The 22,284-nt window shown below is 37.4% G+C and overlaps 1 protein-coding gene across 1 annotated transcript in view; it reads right to left on the minus strand.

Annotated features, from left to right (window-relative positions):
• Positions 1-332: 332 nt before the first annotated feature.
• Positions 333-22,284, minus strand: part of OTOR (otoraplin) — a 41,145-nt gene continuing 19,193 nt past the window's right edge. The window contains exons 3-4 of the mRNA XM_053712120.1: positions 14,486-14,596; positions 333-537 (exon numbers count right to left, since the gene is read on the minus strand). Of these exons, the coding sequence (XP_053568095.1) occupies positions 514-537; positions 14,486-14,596 (135 nt within the window). The 3' untranslated portion in view covers positions 333-513. The remainder of the gene's footprint in view (positions 538-14,485; positions 14,597-22,284) is intronic.

The following is a 22,284-nucleotide window of genomic DNA, read 5'->3' on the forward strand; positions in this document are numbered from 1 at the left end:
TATATATTTTACTGCATTGTTTTCTATATGTTACAGAACTTTTTTCCATATGCTATTTACTGTACTTTCAATAAAAACTCTTCCATCAAAGCTCAGTTGGAGTTTGTTAAAAGAAGATGTTGAATGAAATAAATGAGGGACTGTATCATATGGAGAAAAAAGAATGAAAGAAGAAATGTGAATTAAAACTGGAAACTGGTAATTGTTGCAAGAAAATTGGCCAATAGATTTCTGCTGCAGAAAAAGCAGGAAATAATAAGAACCTGAGAGTGGAATAACGTGAGGTTCCTGAGTCTTGTGGGGTTCCTGAATCAGTTGTTTTACACAGTGACCATCTTTGTATATTCTTTAATATTGTAGCGTATATAAAAAGTTATCTTAACAAAATAGAAAAGCACATGGAAATGTCTGATAGATTTACACTTGAAGTATACAATTCAACAAAAGTCTAACAATAAAAAGGGATTATTTGAGACTCTTCATGTTCTTTGATATTGTTTTTCTGTCATGATGTCACTCACAGTAGAAATCAATAGCCTATAAGAGAGATGAAGCAAACGTTAGTGATACTATGCACAAAACACGCAACTGCTGTTATGTTTCAGCTTGTCAAATCAATACTTTGTTTAAAAAAAATATTAAGTAAATTGTCAGTAAAAGAAAATAAAAATAGAATATTTAGGTGACACTATGCAAATAAAACAATATAACTGTCCCGAAAATATCTATTTCTACCAATCCTTGCTAAAAGATCAATTAAAATCCCTGATATTAAGAGTAAAACATGAATTTATATTAATTGCTGTAAATCTTTAGAATGTAATATCTTCTGTAATATATAAATCTTTGGATCATAATAATGCTTCCTATTTTTCTTAGACATCTAGGCCTAGATTTGGAGTTCGGCGGTAGCCGTCAAAACCAGCGTTAGAGGCTCCTAACGCTGGTTTTGGCCGCCCGCTGGTATTTGGAGTCAGTGATTAAAGGGTCTAACGCTCACTTTACAGCCGCGACTTTTCCATACCGCAGATCCCCCTACGCCATTTGCGTAGCCTATCTTTTCAATGGGATCTTTCTAACGCTGGTATTTAGAGTCGTTTCTGAAGTGAGTGTTAGAGCTCTAACGACAAGATTCCAGCCGCCTGAAAATAGCAGGAGTTAAGAGCTTTCTGGCTAACGCCGGTTTATAAAGCTCTTAACTACTGTACCCTAAAGTACACTAACACCCATAAACTACCTATGTACCCCTAAACCGAGGTCCCCCCACACCGCCGCCACTCGATTAAAATTTTTAACCCCTAATCTGCCGACCGCCACCTACGTTATATTTATGTACCCCTAATCTGCTGCCCCTAACCCCGCCGACCCCTGTATTATATTTATTAACCCCTAACCTGCCCCCCCACAACGTCGCCGCCAGCTACTTACAATAATTAACCCCTAATCTTCCGACCGCAAATCGCCGCCACCTACGTTATCCCTATGTACCCCTAATCTGCTGCCCCTAACATCGCCGACCCCTATATTATATTTATTAACCCCTAATCTGCCCCCCTCAACGTCGCCGACACCTGCCTACACTTATTAACCCCTAATCTGCCGAGCGGACCTGAGCGCTACTATAATAAAGTTATTAACCCCTAATCCGCCTCACTAACCCTATCATAAATAGTATTAACCCCTAATCTGCCCTCCCTAACATCGCCGACACCTACCTTCAATTATTAACCCCTAATCTGCCGACCGGAGCTCACCGCTATTCTAATAAATGCATTAACCCCTAAAGCTAAGTCTAACCCTAACACTAACACCCCCCTAAGTTAAATATAATTTTTATCTAACGAAATAAATTAACTCTTATTAAATAACTTATTCCTATTTAAAGCTAAATACTTACCTGTAAAATAAATCCTAATATAGCTACAATATAAATTATAATTATATTATAGCTATTTTAGGATTAATATTTATTTTACAGGCAACTTTGTAATTATTTTAACCAGGTACAATAGCTATTAAATAGTTAAGAACTATTTAATAGTTACCTAGTTAAAATAATAACAAATTTACCTGTAAAATAAATCCTAACCTAAGTTATAATTAAACCTAACACTACCCTATCAATAAAATAATTAAATAAACTACCTACAATTACCTACAATTAACCTAACACTACACTATCAATAAATTAATTAAACACAATTCCTACAAATAAATACAATTAAATAAACTAGCTAAAGTACAAAAAATAAAAAAGAACTAAGTTACAGAAAATAAAAAAATATTTACAAACATAAGAAAAATATTACAACAATTTTAAACTAATTACACCTACTCTAAGCCCCCTAATAAAATAACAAAGCCCCCCAAAATAAAAAATTCCCTACCCTATTCTAAATTAAAAAAGTTACAAGCTCTTTTACCTTACCAGCCCTGAACAGGGCCCTTTGCGGGGCATGCCCCAAGAATTTCAGCTCTTTTGCCTGTAAAAAAAAACATACAATACCCCCCCCCAACATTACAACCCACCACCCACATACCCCTAATCTAACCCAAACCCTCCTTAAATAAACCTAACACTAATCCCCTGAAGATCTTCCTACCTTGTCTTCACCATCCAGGTATCACCGATCCGTCCTGGCTCCAAGATCTTCATCCAACCCAAGCGGGGGTTGGCGATCCATAATCCGGTGCTCCAAAGTCTTCCTCCTATCCGGCAAGAAGAGGACATCCGGACCGGCAAACATCTTCTCCAAGCGGCATCTTCGATCTTCTTCCATCCGGTGCGGAGCGGGTCCATCTTGAAGCAGGCGACGCGGATCCATCCTCTTCTTCCGATGTCTCCCGACTAATGACGGTTCCTTTAAGGGATCAGCCAATCAGATTGAGCTCGCATTCTATTGGCTGATCCAATCAGCCAATAGAATGCGAGCTCAATCTGATTGGCTGATTGGATCAGCCAATCGGATTGAACTTGATTCTGATTGGCTGATTCCATCAGCCAATCAGAAAATTCCTACCTTAATTCCGATTGGCTGATAGAATCCTATCAGCCAATCGGAATTCGAGGGACGCCATCTTGGATGACGTCCCTTAAAGGAACCGTCATTAGTCGGGAGACATCGGAAGAAGAGGATGGATCCGCGTCGCCTGCTTCAAGATGGACCCGCTCCGCACCGGATGGAAGAAGATCGAAGATGCCGCTTGGAGAAGATGTTTGCCGGTCCGGATGTCCTCTTCTTGCCGGATAGGAGGAAGACTTTGGAGCACCGGATTATGGATCCCCAACCCCCGCTTGGGTTGGATGAAGATCTTGGAGCCAGGACGGATCGGTGATACCTGGATGGTGAAGACAAGGTAGGAAGATCTTCAGGGGATTAGTGTTAGGTTTATTTAAGGGGGGTTTGGGTTAGATTAGGGGGATGTGGGTGGTGGGTTGTAATGTTGGGGGGGGGTATTGTATGTTTTTTTTTACAGGCAAAAGAGCTGAAATTCTTGGGGCATGCCCCGCAAAGGGCCCTGTTCAGGGCTGGTAAGGTAAAAGAGCTTGTAACTTTTTTAATTTAGAATAGGGTAGGGAATTTTTTATTTTGGGGGGCTTTGTTATTTTATTAGGGGGCTTAGAGTAGGTGTAATTAGTTTAAAATTGTTGTAATATTTTTCTTATGTTTGTAAATATTTTTTTATTTTCTGTAACTTAGTTCTTTTTTATTTTTTGTACTTTAGCTAGTTTATTTAATTGTATTTATTTGTAGGAATTGTGTTTAATTAATTTATTGATAGTGTAGTGTTAGGTTAATTGTAGGTAATTGTAGGTAGTTTATTTAATTATTTTATTGATAGGGTAGTGTTAGGTTTAATTATAACTTAGGTTAGGATTTATTTTACAGGTAAATTTGTTATTATTTTAACTAGGTAACTATTAAATAGTTCTTAACTATTTAATAGCTATTGTACCTGGTTAAAATAATTACAAAGTTGCCTGTAAAATAAATATTAATCCTAAAATAGCTATAATATAATTATAATTTATATTGTAGCTATATTAGGATTTATTTTACAGGTAAGTATTTAGCTTTAAATAGGAATAAGTTATTTAATAAGAGTTAATTTATTTCGTTAGATAAAAATTATATTTAACTTAGGGGGTTGTTAGTGTTAGGGTTAGACTTAGCTTTAGGGGTTAATACATTTATTAGAATAGCGGTGAGCTCCGGTCGGCAGATTAGGGGTTAATAATTGAAGGTAGGTGTCGGCGATGTTAGGGAGGGCAGATTAGGGGTTAATACTATTTATGATAGGGTTAGTGAGGCGGATTAGGGGTTAATAACTTTATTATAGTAGCGCTCAGGTCCGCTCGGCAGATTAGGGGTTAATAAGTGTAGGTAGGTGTCGGCGACGTTGTGGGGGGCAGATTAGGGGTTAATAAATATAACATAGGGGTCGGCGATGTTAGGGCAGCAGATTAGGGGTACATAGGGATAACGTAGGTGGCGGCGTTTTACGGAGCGGCAGATTAGGGGTTAAAAGTGTAATGCAGGGGTCAGCGATAGCGGGGGCGGCAGATTAGGGGTTAATAAGTGTAAGGTTAGGGGTGTTTAGACTCGGGGTACATGTTAGGGTGTTAGGTGCAGACGTAGGAAGTGTTTCCCCATAGGAAACAATGGGGCTGCGTTAGGAGCTGAACGCTGCTTTTTTGCAGGTGTTAGTTTTTTTTTCAGCTCAAACAGTCCCATTGTTTCCTATGGGAGAATCGTGCACGAGCACGTTTTTGAGGCCGGCCGCGTCCGTAAGCAACTCTGGTATCGAGAGTTGCATTTGCGGTAAAAATGCTCTACGCTCCTTTTTTGGAGCATAACGCAGCATTTGTTTTAACTCTCGATACCAGAGTTAAATTTATGGTGCGGCCAGAAAAAAGCCCGCGGAGCGTTAACAGCCCTTTTACCGCCGAACTCCAAATCTAGGCCCTAGTGATAGAAAATCCTTTATCATGTCATAACACCACTGCATATTATCACTCCTATTTACACATAGTTTCTGCACATTATTTAGTTTTACTTGCTTTTAACTTGTTTCCCGAAACATAATATACTGTATAATTACACATTTGTAATACCTTTGTGATAGGTCTGCAAATGTAGTCTATCAGTGAGATTAATTTATATATTAGATACTAAACATATTTGAAAGGATTTCACCACAAATCCAATCAATAAATGTTTATAAAATCAGTGACATTGAACAGAAAAAGCAGAAGTAATATTTACATCATTTTGACATGTCTCTCTATACTTACTCATTCAGACTTCCTGTTGCTAGGGAAGCAGGTGAGTGCTCATTATGAAGTTTGTGCACTTTCTTCTTTAGTTTATTTGTAGGTTTGATCCCACTTGACCTATTGCCAAACATTACTTTTGTTCTGAATACAGCAGAAAACCCCTATTCTGCGAATAACACCCCCTGATGTTTGATGTAAGCAACCACAGTCCTATTACAGAACTGATTATGAATATGATGACAAAACAGAAGGAACCTGCAGGTCTTGAGCAAAGAAAATAGCAAGTGTTCAAGAATATTTATGGAAAGAGAGGATTCCTGACCAGATCAACTTTCATAAGCCATGATTCCAAATTGCAACTCAACCATAACACCTAGAGTGACAGTGAAATAGGGCTGAAGTAAACTGCTTGATTCAGAGTATCTACACTGGTGTTCAGCCACCAGTTAAAAGATGATTTTGCTTGATAAAAGCAATAAAATACCTAAGACAAACAGTAGATTTCATGAAAAAGTCTTGACCTGCCAATCGGAGGATGAAAATAATGCCTAGGTAATGTCAAAGCTGCTTGTACATAATAGTACACTGTCATTATTATATTCTGTCACCGGCACTGAAAACACATATTTTTTGTAGCAACAGTTTAAAGGGGGTGTACAGCTGCTTTTAGTTGTCATACAACTGCTTTTAGGTAGATAAAGTCAATGCTAGGGGTAAAAAGAAAAATACATGATCCTCCAACTTTGAGTTAACCCTAACCTCTGCTTACAATGCACTTTTCTAATATCTCCACCACAATGTAAACTGCCTCCCTGTCCAGATACCCCATCACAAGTAACCCTAACTTTGACATCTCCACTTTTTATCCATTTCTATGCCTTAGCATAACAACCCCAACCACTACCACCCCACCACAAAAAGAAAACAAGCTGTGCTGTCACAACAAAATGTAATTCTAACAACCTCTCCACAACAAACATCCCCTATACAACCCTTATCAGTAACACCTCTTCCTAAGCAATCCTCATTGTCATTGCATAATAACTAATTCAATATGTTCCACCACCGCTCTCTGAGCACATGAAATCTAACAGTGCAAGTGCATTAGGAATGTGTGTGTTTTCACCATATATTGTGTGCCCAGTGAAAGTATAAGACTAGCTAAAGATCATTTGTCAACTCTTTTGTGATGTGCTCTAATTTTACTAAATATCTTGTTCATACAATCTTGTTTAGACAATCTCATTTAAAGGGACAGTCTAGTCAAAATTAAACTTTCATTATTCAGATAGGGTATGTAATTTTAAACAACTTTCCAATTTACTTTTATCATCTAATTTGCTTTGTTCTCTTGGTATTCAGGTCACAAATATTTGTATAGAGATCATTTCACCTGTAACACTAATTATGTTATATATATGATTAAGTGTCCCTGTGGACGGGTTTATGTGGGCAAGTCCTCCAGAGGTATCCGTGATTGAATCACGGAACACAAGAGTAATATAAGATGTAAGGTGCTCTCTGCACCTGTCGTTTATCACTTTTTGGCAGCTGGTCATCAAATCAGCCAACTTCGGTTCCAGATTATTGAACAAGTGAAGACCCCCAGGCGGGGAGGTAATAGGGACTTGCTACTTAAGCAACCTGAAACCTATTGGATCTTCCAGTTGGGTACTCTGGAACCGAAGGGCATGAATAGAGAGATTAATTGGTCTGCTTTCTACTAATTTTGATTTTAAGTATTATCTGATAATTGTCAATATAATACAGAATTGTTCCTTTGTTGTTCTATTATTAATATGTATCAAATTGTAACATTTATTTTCTTCTTTTTTTCTCTTACATAGGTGCTGTCAATTAATTTTTGAAGATATATATATAAGAAATCAGATTTATTGATATTTGGTATGTGATTATTACTCTGTTAAAAATGGGTTTCCTTGCATTAAAAGGTGGGCCTGTGCTGTATATTGTTAATGGTATGTTTAATGTATCTGGAGGCTTCATAGCTGCTTTTAATGTATATTCACCTTTGTAAACTAGGTGGCGCTACCTTTTTTGTTGTAACATATCTGTAATTAATTTAGGGGTTAACTTTAGGTAGATGCCTATTTAAACAGGTGTGTGCTATATGCAAACTAACTACATGATATAAGGGGCATTGTCCCCAAAACGTTGTGTTTTTTTATCCTGTCCTGGATACCATAATGGAATGAAGATTATTTGCACAATTGGAGATCTTCCTTTTTCTTTGTTTATTATATTTTTGGGGGCAAGGTAGTAGTCCTTGGCAGATCTCCTAGGGATTTGAGTACTGCTCTTAGTTTTCAGAGTCAGCACTGATTGGCTAAATCAAGTCTGGCAAAAGAAATGAAATAAGGTGACAGTCTGCAGAGGTAAAAAGTATATTAATATAACCATGTTGGTTATGCAAAACTGGAGAATGGCGTAATAAAGGGATTTTTTCAACAATAAAAATTCTGGAGTAGACTGCCCCTTTAAGAAATGTTGCTAATACACCAAAACTGAAACACATTGAAAGACATTTCTACTTTTAATAAAACATCACTTTAATGATATTTCCATAAACAAGATGTCATATTTATATTTTAAAAAGTAGCATGCTAAACACAAATATGGGAATAAAAAATATATTTAATTTAGGTAGAAAAAGATAACTTTTATTTTTAAAAGATAACATTTTATCTCTGAAACAGACCATGACACTTTGAGCTGAATTTGAATATGAATATAGAAAAGCATTTTATTCTTGTCAAAACAAGGATTTCTTTCTGGTTTTATCTCTTTCAGAGCTTTGTGTTCAAGTGTGATTTGTTCCTATATCTATGTTCAAACAAGATTTGCTATAACCTGCTCATTCTAATTTTTATCACCTCAATATTGGTGAAGAAGGAGTATTCTATATGCATGAGTTCCACGGATTACAGACCCTTTATATCTACATTTGACAAAAGCCTTAGAATGATCAGTCATGCCAGTAAAATAGCATTTGTTTGACATATTAATTAGATGACATCAGGGCTTTTTTGTAAAAAAAAAAAAGTGTCAGTACTTATTGATTATGGATTGATATATTGTGCTCAATAACTTCGGGAAAAGCAAAGAGGCAACATTATTTACGCTGGTTGATAAATTTTACTGCACCCTCTTGTGGTGGTACTCAGTACAGGTTAGTACCCCACAAAAAAGCCCTGGATGACACCATAATTGCTCATATATATACGTCACCCATGAAAATGTAACTAAAAAGTATGTATAGGTAAGAAAAAAATGTATATACATGCCATGCAGGCATATAGGGAGTACAGAGGGATAAAGCTACCTCAGACAAACTCTTCCCAAGGCTGAGTGAGCACCAGTAGACCTGTCCTGTCTCCCATTGAGGCTAATGTTTCAGCTGGATTCAATTCAGTACCCTGACACAAAGAGTGTTCTTGCTGCAAGTTGACACTGACCTGTGAGTCTATGCAGTGTGTGTGCACCAAGTGCTGGGCCAGGTGGGGCAGGGCACGATGAGGAGAGGTGTGAGTTGGCTGCACAGGGCTGTGTATAGCCTCAAAAAATCTTGGTAACCCCTTATGTGCTGTGGTCATGCCAGGCACCAATGCAGGTCAAGCCACAATTCCCTAGCCCCTGGGTATCAATGCAGGGCAACCCCCAATACCTATGCACCAATGCATGGCAACACCTTTTCCCTTATCACATCATACAGTAAATCATAACAATATACAACAAACAAATAAATATTATAGCTGAATGAATAAACAGACAAATAGGTGATAATAGGTGACTTTGTTGGTAGGCATGGTGATGGACAGAAAGACTGACAGATGGTACCGAATACAACTAGGCCACCATTTTTAAGTCTTGCCTAGGGCACATGAAAACCCTTGCTCCTACCCTGCTTTAGCACTTGGGGTAACCTCTGTTACAATTTTGAAGGAGGCTTATTACTATAGTTTTGTGGAATCACTACACAAAGTACATACACTGTGATAATTGTATTTGAAAACCAGTGAAGTGCTTAGTATTTCCTGTTTTAGAATAATCTTGAATAGCAAATATGATAAATACTTATGTTAATTTCTATAATTATAATAACTAGGGTTAATATTATCCATGATAAAGCAAAAGTTTAATTGTAAATATAACTAATGCAGTCTCATGTATGAGCTAACAGTTTTTTAGTAAAATGTAACAATTCCTTGGAGACATTTGGAATGAAACTTAAAACGCTACAATAAGTTCTGTACATTCACTGATCCATCTGCCTAGAACTTCCTTTTGGAAGTAATGCTGCCAAATGCATTTGATTTCCACTTGTGCATTCAAATCATTCTAAGAAACAAATGTTCATTTTGCTTGCATTCAATCTGCTAGCTAATTTACAGCGTAATACCCGATTCACAATGTTTACCCTGTTCTGATTAAATCTATTTGAAATTAGCAATATGTTAACTGTTAATGTGAATGCTTATTGTTAATGAAAAATCCAGAAATATAGTTATTTGGAAATAAGTTTACTAAGTACAAAATAAAATGCAACGTATTCAGTTAAGGATGCAACATTAATTCCTGTAAAATTTTTACTCAATTCAAAGAATTTACATTGTATGGCTTAGATTATGAGTGGAGCGAGAAAACGTTAGTGCTGTGATGTTTTAACATTGCTTGAGTGAGATCCATACTGCCATAGAAAGTTATGTTTTATTGCTCGAGAAATAGTCTGGTACGTGCTAACAGGTCACATAGCACAGGTGTTTTAATAATAGACTTCTATGGGGGCACACAGTAAAATGAGTTTTTTAAAGGGGCTTTAGTTTTAATATAGTTTTAATATAAGCATAACTGTGGGCTTTTATTTTTGGTAGTTTTTTTTTATTTAGTTTTTTGATAATGTGTTTTTTTATTTTCTATAATTTTAGTGTAATTTTTTGGTAACTTAGGCAGTTTTAGTTTAGAGGTCTGGGGGGTTAGCGGATAGGTAGTTTAGTAGTGGATGGGTAGTTTCTGTTGGGGGTTGTGGTGGATTAGGATTTAAAAGGTTAGGGGGCTTATTGCGATGGAGGGTCGTGGCGGTTTAGGGGTTTAATAGGTGGTTAGGTCTTGGTTATTGCAGATTAGGGGTTTATAGTAAAGGTTGCACTGGGGGGGATGGCGCATAAGGGGTTAATAATTTAGTGTAGGATTCCATTTCTAAACATTGTTAAAATGATATGCATTGTTATGTATAATGCATATTATTTTAAGTATTATATAGAATTTAAAATGTACTTATTTTTGCTTGTTCATTTTATTATTTTAAACATTAACATATATTTTAAAATGATATATTTATGTTTAAAATAATAAAATGAACAAGCAAAAATAATTTCATTTTAAATTATATGCATACTTAAAATAATATGCATTTATACATGACAATGCATATCGTTTTAACATTGTATATTAAATGTAGCAATATGGCTCCTATAGTTATAATAGGGAGATGTTTTTTTGTGTATACTTATTAGTCAGGTAGATTGTAGGTGTAGGCGTTCTGTGGGAGTTAGATGGGTATTCCAGGGGGGAGCATAGGGGAAACATGACGTTGGTGTAGGCGTAGGGTGACCATATTGCCGCTTTAAAAAGGGACACATATAAAAAATACATATGTCAGGGTTGTTTTCAGGGCTGTTTAAAGAATTTTTTTGTATAAGAACCCTGACATATGTATTTTTCATATGCGTTCCTTTTTAAAGCGGTAATATGGTCACCCTAAGGTAGGCGGTCTGTGGTAGTTGGCTTGATGTTCCAGGGGAGTGTAGCTAAAAGACTACAAATGATAGTAGAGGCACACTGACAGACTCCGGTTATATAAAATCCATTTTATTATCAAAGAAGATAAAAACAAGGCATAACCACAATCCTCTGGTCAGTGTTAAAAGCAAATAAGTCCAAGTGTGTGAACAGGGGCTTCACACAGATGCGTTTCGTGCATTAAGTGTAGCTAAAACATGACTTAGGTGTAGGTGGCATTAGGGAGTTACCTGAGCATTCCAGGGGGAGTACAGCTAAAATATGGCATAGGTGTAGGTGTTCTGAGGGAGTTAGCCGGGCGTTCCAGGGGAGTAACATGCACTTTGATTGGGATACATCCCCAGTAGTGCATTATATTCCAATCTCTGAAGTACAGGTTACAAGAAGAGTGTCAGCCATGTTTGTCTCGCTACCTTTCAGTGGCAATAATTTACAGTGTGAGGCAGGTAGTTTAGGTTTATGGAAAGTAAGGTCACACAGGCGTTAGTTTAACTGTTCCTACACAGAAAACATGTTTGGTTTCAGTGAGTGCACTGTCTGCGCTGTGTAGGAACACTTAAAATATGCCCCGCCCGCTGAAAATGCCAACAAGTGGCAATGTCTGATATGATTTAAAGATGTAGTACTCCTATTATGTCCTGTGGGTGACACATCAACAATTGCAAGCACTTTGTGGGTCCTCCCCCTTTTTTCCAATATATCAACAGAAAGACTGCAAGGCTGATGAGGCTAGAAAGGCGGTTTCTTGTCGGTCTGTCAATACTTTAAATATCATGGCTAGAGCCTCAACCATGAAAGTTGAGGTTTGTCTTCCATGTTACTTTAAACACATCATATTGGATATAAAAGCCTTTTTCACCTCTTATAACCAAACCCACATGTACCCATCTTTATTTAATAATATTTTCCATGTTTCTCCACCGTATATCCTCTTCAGCAATGGTTCTCAACCTTTTTGTTATTACCTTTATATTCTGATATTAACTTCTTTTACATGTGCATCATTATTTGCAGACCATTATTAACAAATGGAGGTGCATGAGCGCTCTTTCTTACCTATATACCTTTTACACTCTAATTGTGATCTTTTTATTTTTACCATCTTTGCTTAGTGTCCTTTTTCAAATTGATAAATTGATACATAAAGTATCCCATACTGGCTGCAAATCCAAGTCCTTGAAGACAAAGCCTTCATTAACTTTATCATTATTATGTCTTTCTTTTGTTCTAAGTATAAGTAATTATAACCGCAAACAGGAAATTACTTAGATAGATAGATAGATAAATGATAGATATATAGATAGCCTACAAACAATATATAAACTAAATGGTTAAAAGTATGTGGACATTTTTACTAATTATTAAGTTCACGTTTTTCATCCACGCATGAAATTTTCATAGACAAACATTGGCAGTGCAATGGGTCACACTGAAGCGCTCAGTGACTTTAAATATGGCCCTGTAATAGGATGCCACCTTTGCCACAAGTCAGTTTATGAAACTTCTGCCGTACTAGATCTGTCCCAGTCAACTGTAAGTGTGGAAACATTTAGGGCTTGATTTATCAATCATTTGGGAAATTCTCCTTTCTGTTCCCCAATCAGTTTTCTGCAGCTCTCCATTGGAGAGCCGCACCTGTGCACCCGTATTTATCTTAAAAAAAGTTGTTTTTTCTTTGCGCTTCGCCATAGGAGAGCTGAGGTGAACTAATGATACATTTCTCTAGTCGGATAAGTATCTGCGCCTTATTTATCACTGAAAATAAGCAACTATTCTACATGTATGACATATATAAACCAATAGAAATCTTTATTCAGTCTTCCTAGTAGCTGTGTTAACGCCCCTCTTCAACAAACTCATGTAAGAAAATAGATCTGCATTTTCACTGTTTTTATGGTTCAATTTTAGCTCTTCTTTATTATCTTATTTTTATGTCCCAATAGCTATATTTTTTTTGCTCTGTTATATATTATTTTGGCACTCCATTATATATTTTTTATCATCCCAACATAAATTATTATTATACTCCAATAAACATTATTATTGTGCTTTGTTCTAGATCATTTTTGCACCTTGTAGACCCCCTTTTTATTTGTAACATTGCTTCTACATGCTGTTATCTACTGTAGCTATGCAGAACTTTGATGTAGGAACTTACAGGAGAACTTTCAGTCCTCTATAGGAGAATATTAATGATACATTTGTAACTAGAAGAATTAATGAGGAGAACTATATGAAATATGACTAAAAATATCTAACATATTCTCCAAGGAGAATGGGAACAGAGTAGGATAATTTTACAGTCGAACTTGCCCAATTTTAGGAGCATTTTTGAATGATAAATAGGAGCATTATTTCTCATTAGAACTTTTAGGAGAAAATATTGGAGAATATGAATGATAAATCGAGCCCTTAGGAGCAACAAAAGCCCAGCCACAAAGTAGTAGACCATGCAAATGCACGAGCATATGAGACCTCTGAGTGCTGGAGTGCATAGCACATACAAATCTCCTATCATATGTTGCATCACTCACTACAAACTACTTCTGCAACATTAGCACAAGAACTATGTGTCCAGAGCTTCTTGAAATGAGTTACCATGGCTGAGCTACTGTACACGAGTCTCACATCAGCATGCACAATTACCAAACGTTGGCTGGAGTGGTGTAAAGCATGCCACCACTGGAGCAGTGGAAAGGTGTTCTCTGGAGTGATGAATCATACTTCAATATCTGGCAGTCTGATGGAGTGCTACCTACCAAAATGCATAGTCCTTACTGTAAAGTTTGGAGGAGTATGGGTAAGGGTTTGAGGCTGTTTTTCTGGGCTTAGGCTGGGCCCCTTAGTTCCAGTGAAGAATCATCTTAATGCTACAGGTTACAAATACATTTTAGACTATTAAGTGTTTCCAACTTTGTAGAAACAATTTGGAAAAGACACTGTGCCCCTGTGCACAAAGCAAGGTCCATGAAGACATGGTGTGACAAGTTTGGTGTGGAGTAACATGAGTGCCCTGCACAGAGTCCTGACTTCAAAACCATTAAAAAAAATGTGGGATGAATTGGAATTCCACTTGTAAGCCAAACCTTCTCATTCAACAACAGTGCCGCATCTCACAAATGCTCTTTTGGCTGAATGGGCAAAAATTACCACAGACACACTCCAAAATCTTGTGCAAACCTTCCCAAAAGAGCGGTGGCTGTTATAGCCGCAAGGGGGGTGGGCAACTCCATACTAATGCTCATGGTTTTGTAATGGGATGTCCAACAAGCTCATATAGGTATGATGGTAAGGTGTCCACATACTTTTAGGTAGATAGATAGATAGATAGATAGATGATAGATAGATAGATAGATAGATAGATAGATATAGTTTATTATGTCTTACCTTTGTGGGTAACTCTATGGTTACATTCTGGTAGACTCGCAGCTCTGCGGCTAGAGTTCTTGGAAAGTAACCAATAAGCCCCATTTGATCTCTGTATTGGTCACTGTAAACCTGCCAGAAAGATGCAGAATAAAACAATATGTGCCAACTTTCAGTTCAAACAAGTTCACACCTGAATGGATAAAAAAACAGCTGTCATCTCTGCTTACACATCATTTTCCCATTATTATTCCAGATGAATAGTCAAACTAATCTTGCAGATTGGTTTGCTAATCTTCCAGATGGACCACATGTGGTAGCAATGAATGGTAAATCAAACGTACGCATCCTCTCAAAGTCAAGATTATTAATTGGTAACTGCATGCTGAACCTACATTTTTTTGTCTCTATGGCAATTTAAACACTGTTCAAATTAAAATGTTATTAAAGAAAAAGAGTATCTTGGTTTAGGATAACAGGTTCATTTCTTGAAGATGAACAAAAAAGAAAACTAGTTTATAAAAACATGTACAAGTATACAGGACAACCTAGCATCATTAAAGTTGCTAAGCAACATAAGACCTTAATTAAAGGGCATATATTTAACATCACATATTACAAACATCATCCTTCTTAAATGTATACATGAGAGTGCGTCAGCCTTGACCAGTCTTAAATTTGTGCTAGCTATCGGCTAGATTACGGGTTTTGTGGTATGAGTGAAAAAAACAGCGTTAAGGCTCATAACGCTGCTTTTTCACTAACGCTGGTATTTTGAGTCTTTCAGATTTAGGGGCACCGCACACTTTTTTGGCCGTACCGCAAATTAACTTAAGCAATTTGCGTAAAGTCTTTTTTCAATTGGACTTCCATAGCGCCGATATTACAAGCTTTTTCTGGGAGGCCAAAAAGTGAGCAGTACAGCCTATCCCGCAAGATTCGTACCGCAATCTAAAGTCAGTAGTTATGAGTTTTACGTTACAAAGCTGTAGCATAAAACTCATAACTAAAGTGCTAAAAAGTACACTAACACCCATAAACCACCTATTAACCCCTAAACCGAGGCCCTCCCACATCGCAAACACTAAAATTAATTAATTAACCCCTAATCTGCCACCGCAGGACATTGCCGCCACTATAATAAACATATTAACCCCAAACACTAGTTAAATATTATATGAGATAGAGTGTGACCGCACCACCCTCTCTAGACAATATGCTCAGGCACGGGATAAAGTCCGGTCACAGACTGTATAATAATAATAAAAAATCATAAATCCCAGCCAATGAGTCTTAGAATCAAGAAGTTTTTATTCTTCAACAAAAGATATGATCAAATTGATCTTTCACACTATGCAATCATAACAACCATCAAGGAAACATCTGATGTAGGTTCACTCAGATCCACACATACCCCATCCACCAAACACATCCGTGTCTAACCCTCAGCACAAATTTTTAAAGAAAAAAACATCAAAAAAACATCAGAAAAACAAATTATATTATCACTCCCAGGGCGTCCCCAGGGAGTGAAATTGGACACCACCCACTGAGGACTTTGTAAGATTTAGAACCATTAAGAGTGTCCGCTAGATCCGTAACTCTGTAATATTATGTGAACCATGAGTGTCTCGTACTGTTGCGGATACTCCTAAAACAAGAGTGTCTCGTGCATTACAAAACTTCCAACTGTAACAATGTGTAATTATTTGAAAACCATCAGCAACTATCTTATTGCCACTGTATGAAGGCGGTCACAGGAAACATAACATGTTACAGTATTTGTAATCCATCACAGTGAATGCTGGTAACGACTTTAATGACAAGTCTTGTAGTTGTAAGAGTATTACGGTTCAAATGTCCCTTTAAAACTGACATGCTTCTGGCCATATAATGTGTTGCGGGGAGCTGCAAGCGTACTTTCGGCCCAAACACACACCCTCTTCACACTTCACTCACGGTATCCTGCACTACATCATCCTTGTAATGCCTTTATTGTAGAGGATACAGTACATTCCACATTTCACTTTTACCAAAACTGCGAGTATCTTATACCCTCATGACAGTTAGTGGCCTTTAATGTGTTGTAAATAAAGAGGATGCTTAAGCGGCAGTGTTACCTCCTTCAGCATATGTGTGCATATCTCGGTAATACCGTGAGGCTCTCTGTCTTCAGTGTGGTTCTATGGGCCCCCCAGTGTAAAATTCTGGTCTCACCTCGCAATTTTTGTGGCTCAGATAGCACGATATCCAGGTATCTGTGGTGGCGTCTCCTCGTTCCGACGCGCGTTTCGGGACTCCGCCCCTTTCTCAAGGAATTTACAGGTAATGGGGTGGAGGTGTGATTTAAATAGAATCAAATGTAATCCTATTGGCTAATCGCATACACACCCCCACTCTAACGTCACACTATACACACGCATTTATGTTATCATTGCTTAGTTAGAAAATGAATGAATCTAAGACTCACGAATGGCTAGTGATTATTGCCGAGTAAGCATTGAACAATCTCCACACTATTAATATCACAATAACACGCCAATATATGACACGTTCAAAACAAAACCGCTGCACGATAAATGTTGAGGGAGTTTTATATATACAGGCGTTCTCAACAGTTTTCAATTACAGCTCTGTACCTGCTATCATCAATCGCAACTTGGTCGATACGCTCCCTGTCATTAGTATTCCACACACTGCATGTTAGTCAGAGTTGGCTGATATTTGATATTAGATGGGATTGTTCAACATCGGGGGTCCCTATACAGGATACCCAATTTTAATAATAAATTCAAAAAAATCAAAAGAATACTAAAAAAATTCAGTTTAGAAAGATTGAAACTAGAATTAAGCTGAGATATACAATCGACGCAAACAAAACATATCCTAAGGGTCTCAAAAGACTTCTTTCTTACCTTGTTTAATATTAGTTCTCACAATCATATTTTATTTGACAAATGAGTCATACAGAAGAAACTCCCCCTATGTAATCAATCCTACTTTAACGTATTTTCAGGATAGATAGTGTGTTCTATGCATAGGAAACTGGATATTATATATCGTATTTAATTATCGCAAGACCATAGCGCACCTATCCTACGTCTCGGCATGAATCAGAAACATGTTCATTGTTAGGTCTTAGTGTCCAAAATCGCAATTATTTAATTCTTTCCTACTTCTCTTCAATTATTCATCTCTTAAAGAAGAACACATTCTTGAGAAAGCAATTCACCACTTAGGAACTGTGAATAGCTCAGATAAAATTTCCCCAGGAGATGTCTCTATTAAGGATTGATTACATAGGGGGAGTTTCTTCTGTATGACTCATTTGTCAAATAAAATATGATTGTGAGAACTAATATTAAACAAGGTAAGAAAGAAGTCTTTTGAGACCCTTAGGATATGTTTTGTTTGCATCGATTGTATATCTCAGCTTAATTCTAGTTTCAATCTTTCTAAACTGAATTTTTTTAGTATTCTTTTGATTTTTTTGAATTTATTATTAAAATAGGGTATCCTGTATAGGGACCCCCGATGTTGAACAATCCCATCTAATATCAAATATCAGCCAACTCTGACTAACATGCAGTGTGTGGAATACTAATGACAGGGAGCGTATCGACCAAGTTGCGATTGATGATAGCAGGTACAGAGCTGTAATCGAAAACTGTTGAGAACGCCTGTATATATAAAACTCCCTCAACATTTATCGTGCAGCGGTTTTGTTTTGAACGTGTCATATATTGGCGTGTTATTGTGATATTAATAGTGTGGAGATTGTTCAATGCTTACTCGGCAATAATCACTAGCCATTCGTGAGTCTTAGATTCATTCGTTTTCTAACTAAGCAATGATAACATAAATGCGTGTGTATAGTGTGACGTTAGAGTGGGGGTGTGTATGCGATTAGCCAATAGGATTACATTTGATTCTATTTAAATCACACCTCCACCCCATTACCTGTAAATTCCTTGAGAAAGGGGCGGAGTCCCGAAACGCGCGTCGGAACGAGGAGACGCCACCACAGATACCTGGATATCGTGCTATCTGAGCCACAAAAATTGCGAGGTGAGACCAGAATTTTACACTGGGGGGCCCATAGAACCACACTGAAGACAGAGAGCCTCACGGTATTACCGAGATATGCACACATATGCTGAAGGAGGTAACACTGCCGCTTAAGCATCCTCTTTATTTACAACACATTAAAGGCCACTAACTGCCATGAGGGTATAAGATACTCGCAGTTTTGGTAAAAGTGAAATGTGGAATGTACTGTATCCTCTACAATAAAGGCATTACAAGGATGATGTAGTGCAGGATACCGTGAGTGAAGTGTGAAGAGGGTGTGTGTTTGGGCCGAAAGTACGCTTGCAGCTCCCCGCAACACATTATATGGCCAGAAGCATGTCAGGTTAAAGGGACATTTGAACCGTAATACTCTTACAACTACAAGACTTGTCATTAAAGTCGTTACCAGCATTCACTGTGATGGATTACAAATACTGTAACATGTTATGTTTCCTGTGACCGCCTTCATACAGTGGCAATAAGATAGTTGCTGATGGTTTTCAAATAATTACACATTGTTACAGTTGGAAGTTTTGTAATGCACGAGACACTCTTGTTTTAGGAGTATCCGCAACAGTACGAGACACTCTTGGTTCACATAATATTACAGAGTTACGGATCTAGCGGACACTCTTAATGGTTCTAAATCTTACAAAGTCCTCAGTGGGTGGTGTCCAATTTCACTCCCTGGGGACGCCCTGGGAGTGATAATATAATTTGTTTTTCTGATGTTTTTTTGATGTTTTTTTCTTTAAAAATTTGTGCTGAGGGTTAGACACGGATGTGTTTGGTGGATGGGGTATGTGTGGATCTGAGTGAACCTACATCAGATGTTTCCTTGATGGTTGTTATGATTGCATAGTGTGAAAGATCAATTTGATCATATCTTTTGTTGAAGAATAAAAACTCCTTGATTCTAAGACTCATTGGCTGGGATTTATGATTTTTTACTAGTTAAATATTATTAACCCCTAATCTGCTGCCCCTAACATTGCTGCCACCTACCTACATTTATTAACCCCTAATCTGCTGCCCCAACGTCGTCACCACTGTACTAAATGTATTAACCCCTAAACCTAAGTCTAACCCTAACACCCCCTAACAAATATAATTCAAATAAATCTAAATCAAAATTCCTATCATTACCTAAATAATTCCTATTTAAAACTAAATACTTACCTATAAAATAAACCCTAAGCTAGCTACAATATAACTAATAGTTACATTGTAGCTAGCTTAGGGTTTATTTTACAGGTAAGTATTTAGTTTTAAATAGGAATTATTTAGGTAATGATATGAATTTTTATTTAGATTTCTTTTAATTATATTTAAGTTGGGGGTTTTAGGGTTAGACTTAGGCAGGGTCGGCTCCAGAACGAATTAAATGGGGAGGCATTTTTTTTTAATCCAATCAGCCAATAGAATGCGAGCTCAATCCTTTTGGCTGATTGGCTCAGCCAATAGGATTGAATTCAATCCTATTGGCTGATTGCATCAGCCAATAGGATTTTTTCTACCTTAATTACGATTGGCTGATAGAATTCTATCAGCCAATCGGAATCTAAGGGACGCCATCTTGGATGACATCATTTAAAGGAACCTTCATTCAGTAAGAAGACTCCAGATGAAGAGGATGCTCCGCGTCGGATGTCTTGAAGATGAAGCTGCTCAGCTTTGGATGGATGAAGATAGAAGATGCCGTCTGGATGAAGACTTCTGCCCGTCTGGAGGACTACTTCGCCCGACTTGGATGAAGACTTCTCCCGGCTTCGTTGAGGACTTCGGCCCAGTTGGATGAAGATTTCTGCCGCTTCCTTGAGGATGGATGTCCGGCCTTCAGAACAGTAAGTCGATCTTCAGGGGGTTAGTGTTAGGTTTTTTTAAGGTTTTATTGGGTGGGTTTTATTTTTAGGTTAGGGCTTTGGGCCGCAAAATAGCTAACTGCCCTTTTAAGGGCATTGCCCATCCAAATGCCCTTTTCAGGGCAATGGGGAACTTAGTTTTTTTTAGTTAGGTTTTTATTTGGGGGGTTTGTTGAGTGGTTTTACTGTTGGGGGTGTTTGTATTTTTTTTTACAGGTAAAAGAGCCGATTTCTTAAGGGCTATTGGTAGTTTAGTTTAGGCTAGGGTTTTTTTATTTTGGGGGGGCTTTTTTATTTTGATAGGGCTACTAGATTAGGTGTAATTAGATTTTAATTTATTTAATTGTATTTAATTTAGGTAATTTATTTAATTGTAGTGTAGTGTTAGGTGTTAGTGTAACTTAGGCTAGGTTTTTTTTACAGGTACTTTTGTCTTTATTTTAGTTAGGTAGTTATTAAATAGTTAATAACTATTTAATAACTATTCTACCTAGTTAAAATAAATACAAACTTGCCTATAAAATAAAAATAAACCCTAAGCTAGATACAATGTAACTATTAGTTATATTGTAGCTAGCTTAGGGTTTATTTTATAGGTAAGTATTTAGTTTTAAATAGGAATAATGTAGTTAATGATAGGAATTTTATTTAGATTTATTGTAATTATATTTAAGTTAGGGGGTGTTAAGGTTAGGGTTAGACTTAGATTTAGGGGTTAATACATTTAATATAGTGGTGGTGACGTTGGGAATGGCAGATTAGGGGTTAATAAATGTAGGTAGGTGGCGGCGATGTTAGGGATAGCAGATTAGGGGTTAATATTATTTAACTAGTGTTTGTGATTGGGGAGTGTGGCAGTTTAGGGGTTAATATGTTTATTATTGTGGTGGCGATGTCCGGAGCAGCAGATTAGGGGTTAAACATTTTATTTTAGTATTTGCGATGCGGGAGGGTCTCGGTTTAGGGGTTAATAGGTATCTTATGGGTGTTAGTGTACTTTTTAGCTCTTTAGTTATGAGTTTTATGCTACGGCGTTGTAGTGTAAAACTAATAACTACTGACTTTAGAATGCGTTAGGGATCTTGGAGGTAGAGGGTGTACCGCTCACATTTTGGCCTCCCAGGACAGACTTGTAATACCGTAAGTCGTTTTGCGGTAAGGTCAAAGAAGTGGGCGGTGCCCCTAAACCTGCAAGACTCGTAATAGCAGCCGTCGTAAAAAAGCAGCGTTAGGACCTGTTAACGCTGCTTTTTTACCTTAATGCACAACTCGTAATCTAGCCGTAAATTTTCAGGTCCTGGTAATTTTGTAGATTAGATTTAGCCATGCAGCATTACATAACAATTCATTATTTTATTTATTATTTTTAAAGCTTATGATCATATCAATATTTTTTGAGGGGGCACAACATTCCATTTGGGTGAGCATTGCCCCCCAATGCCCCCCCTTGGAGCCGACCCTGGACTTAGGTTTAGGGGTTTATAATTTTAGTATAGTGGCGGTGATGTTGGGGGTGTCAGATTAGGGGTTAATAAATGTAGGTAGGTGGCGGTAATGTTAGGGGCGGCAGATTAGGGGTTAATAATATTTAACTAGTGTTTGCGATGCGGGAATGTGACGGTTTAGGGGTTAATATGTTTATTATAGTGGAGGCGATGTCCGGGTGCGGCAGATTAGGGGTTAATAAGTGTAGGTAGGTTGCGGCGACATAGGGGCGGGAGATTAGGGGTTAATAAATATAATGTAGGTGTTGGTGATGTTGGGGGCAGCAGATTAGGGGTTCATAAGTATAATGTAGGTTTCGGCGATGTCGGGAGCGGCAGATTAGGAGTTCATAAGTGTAATGTAGGTGGCGGCGATGTCGGGAGCGGCAGATTAGGGGTTAAT

Source organism: Bombina bombina, chromosome 4 (genome assembly GCF_027579735.1).
Source record: "Bombina bombina isolate aBomBom1 chromosome 4, aBomBom1.pri, whole genome shotgun sequence".
Classification (NCBI taxonomy): Eukaryota; Metazoa; Chordata; class Amphibia; order Anura; family Bombinatoridae; genus Bombina; species Bombina bombina.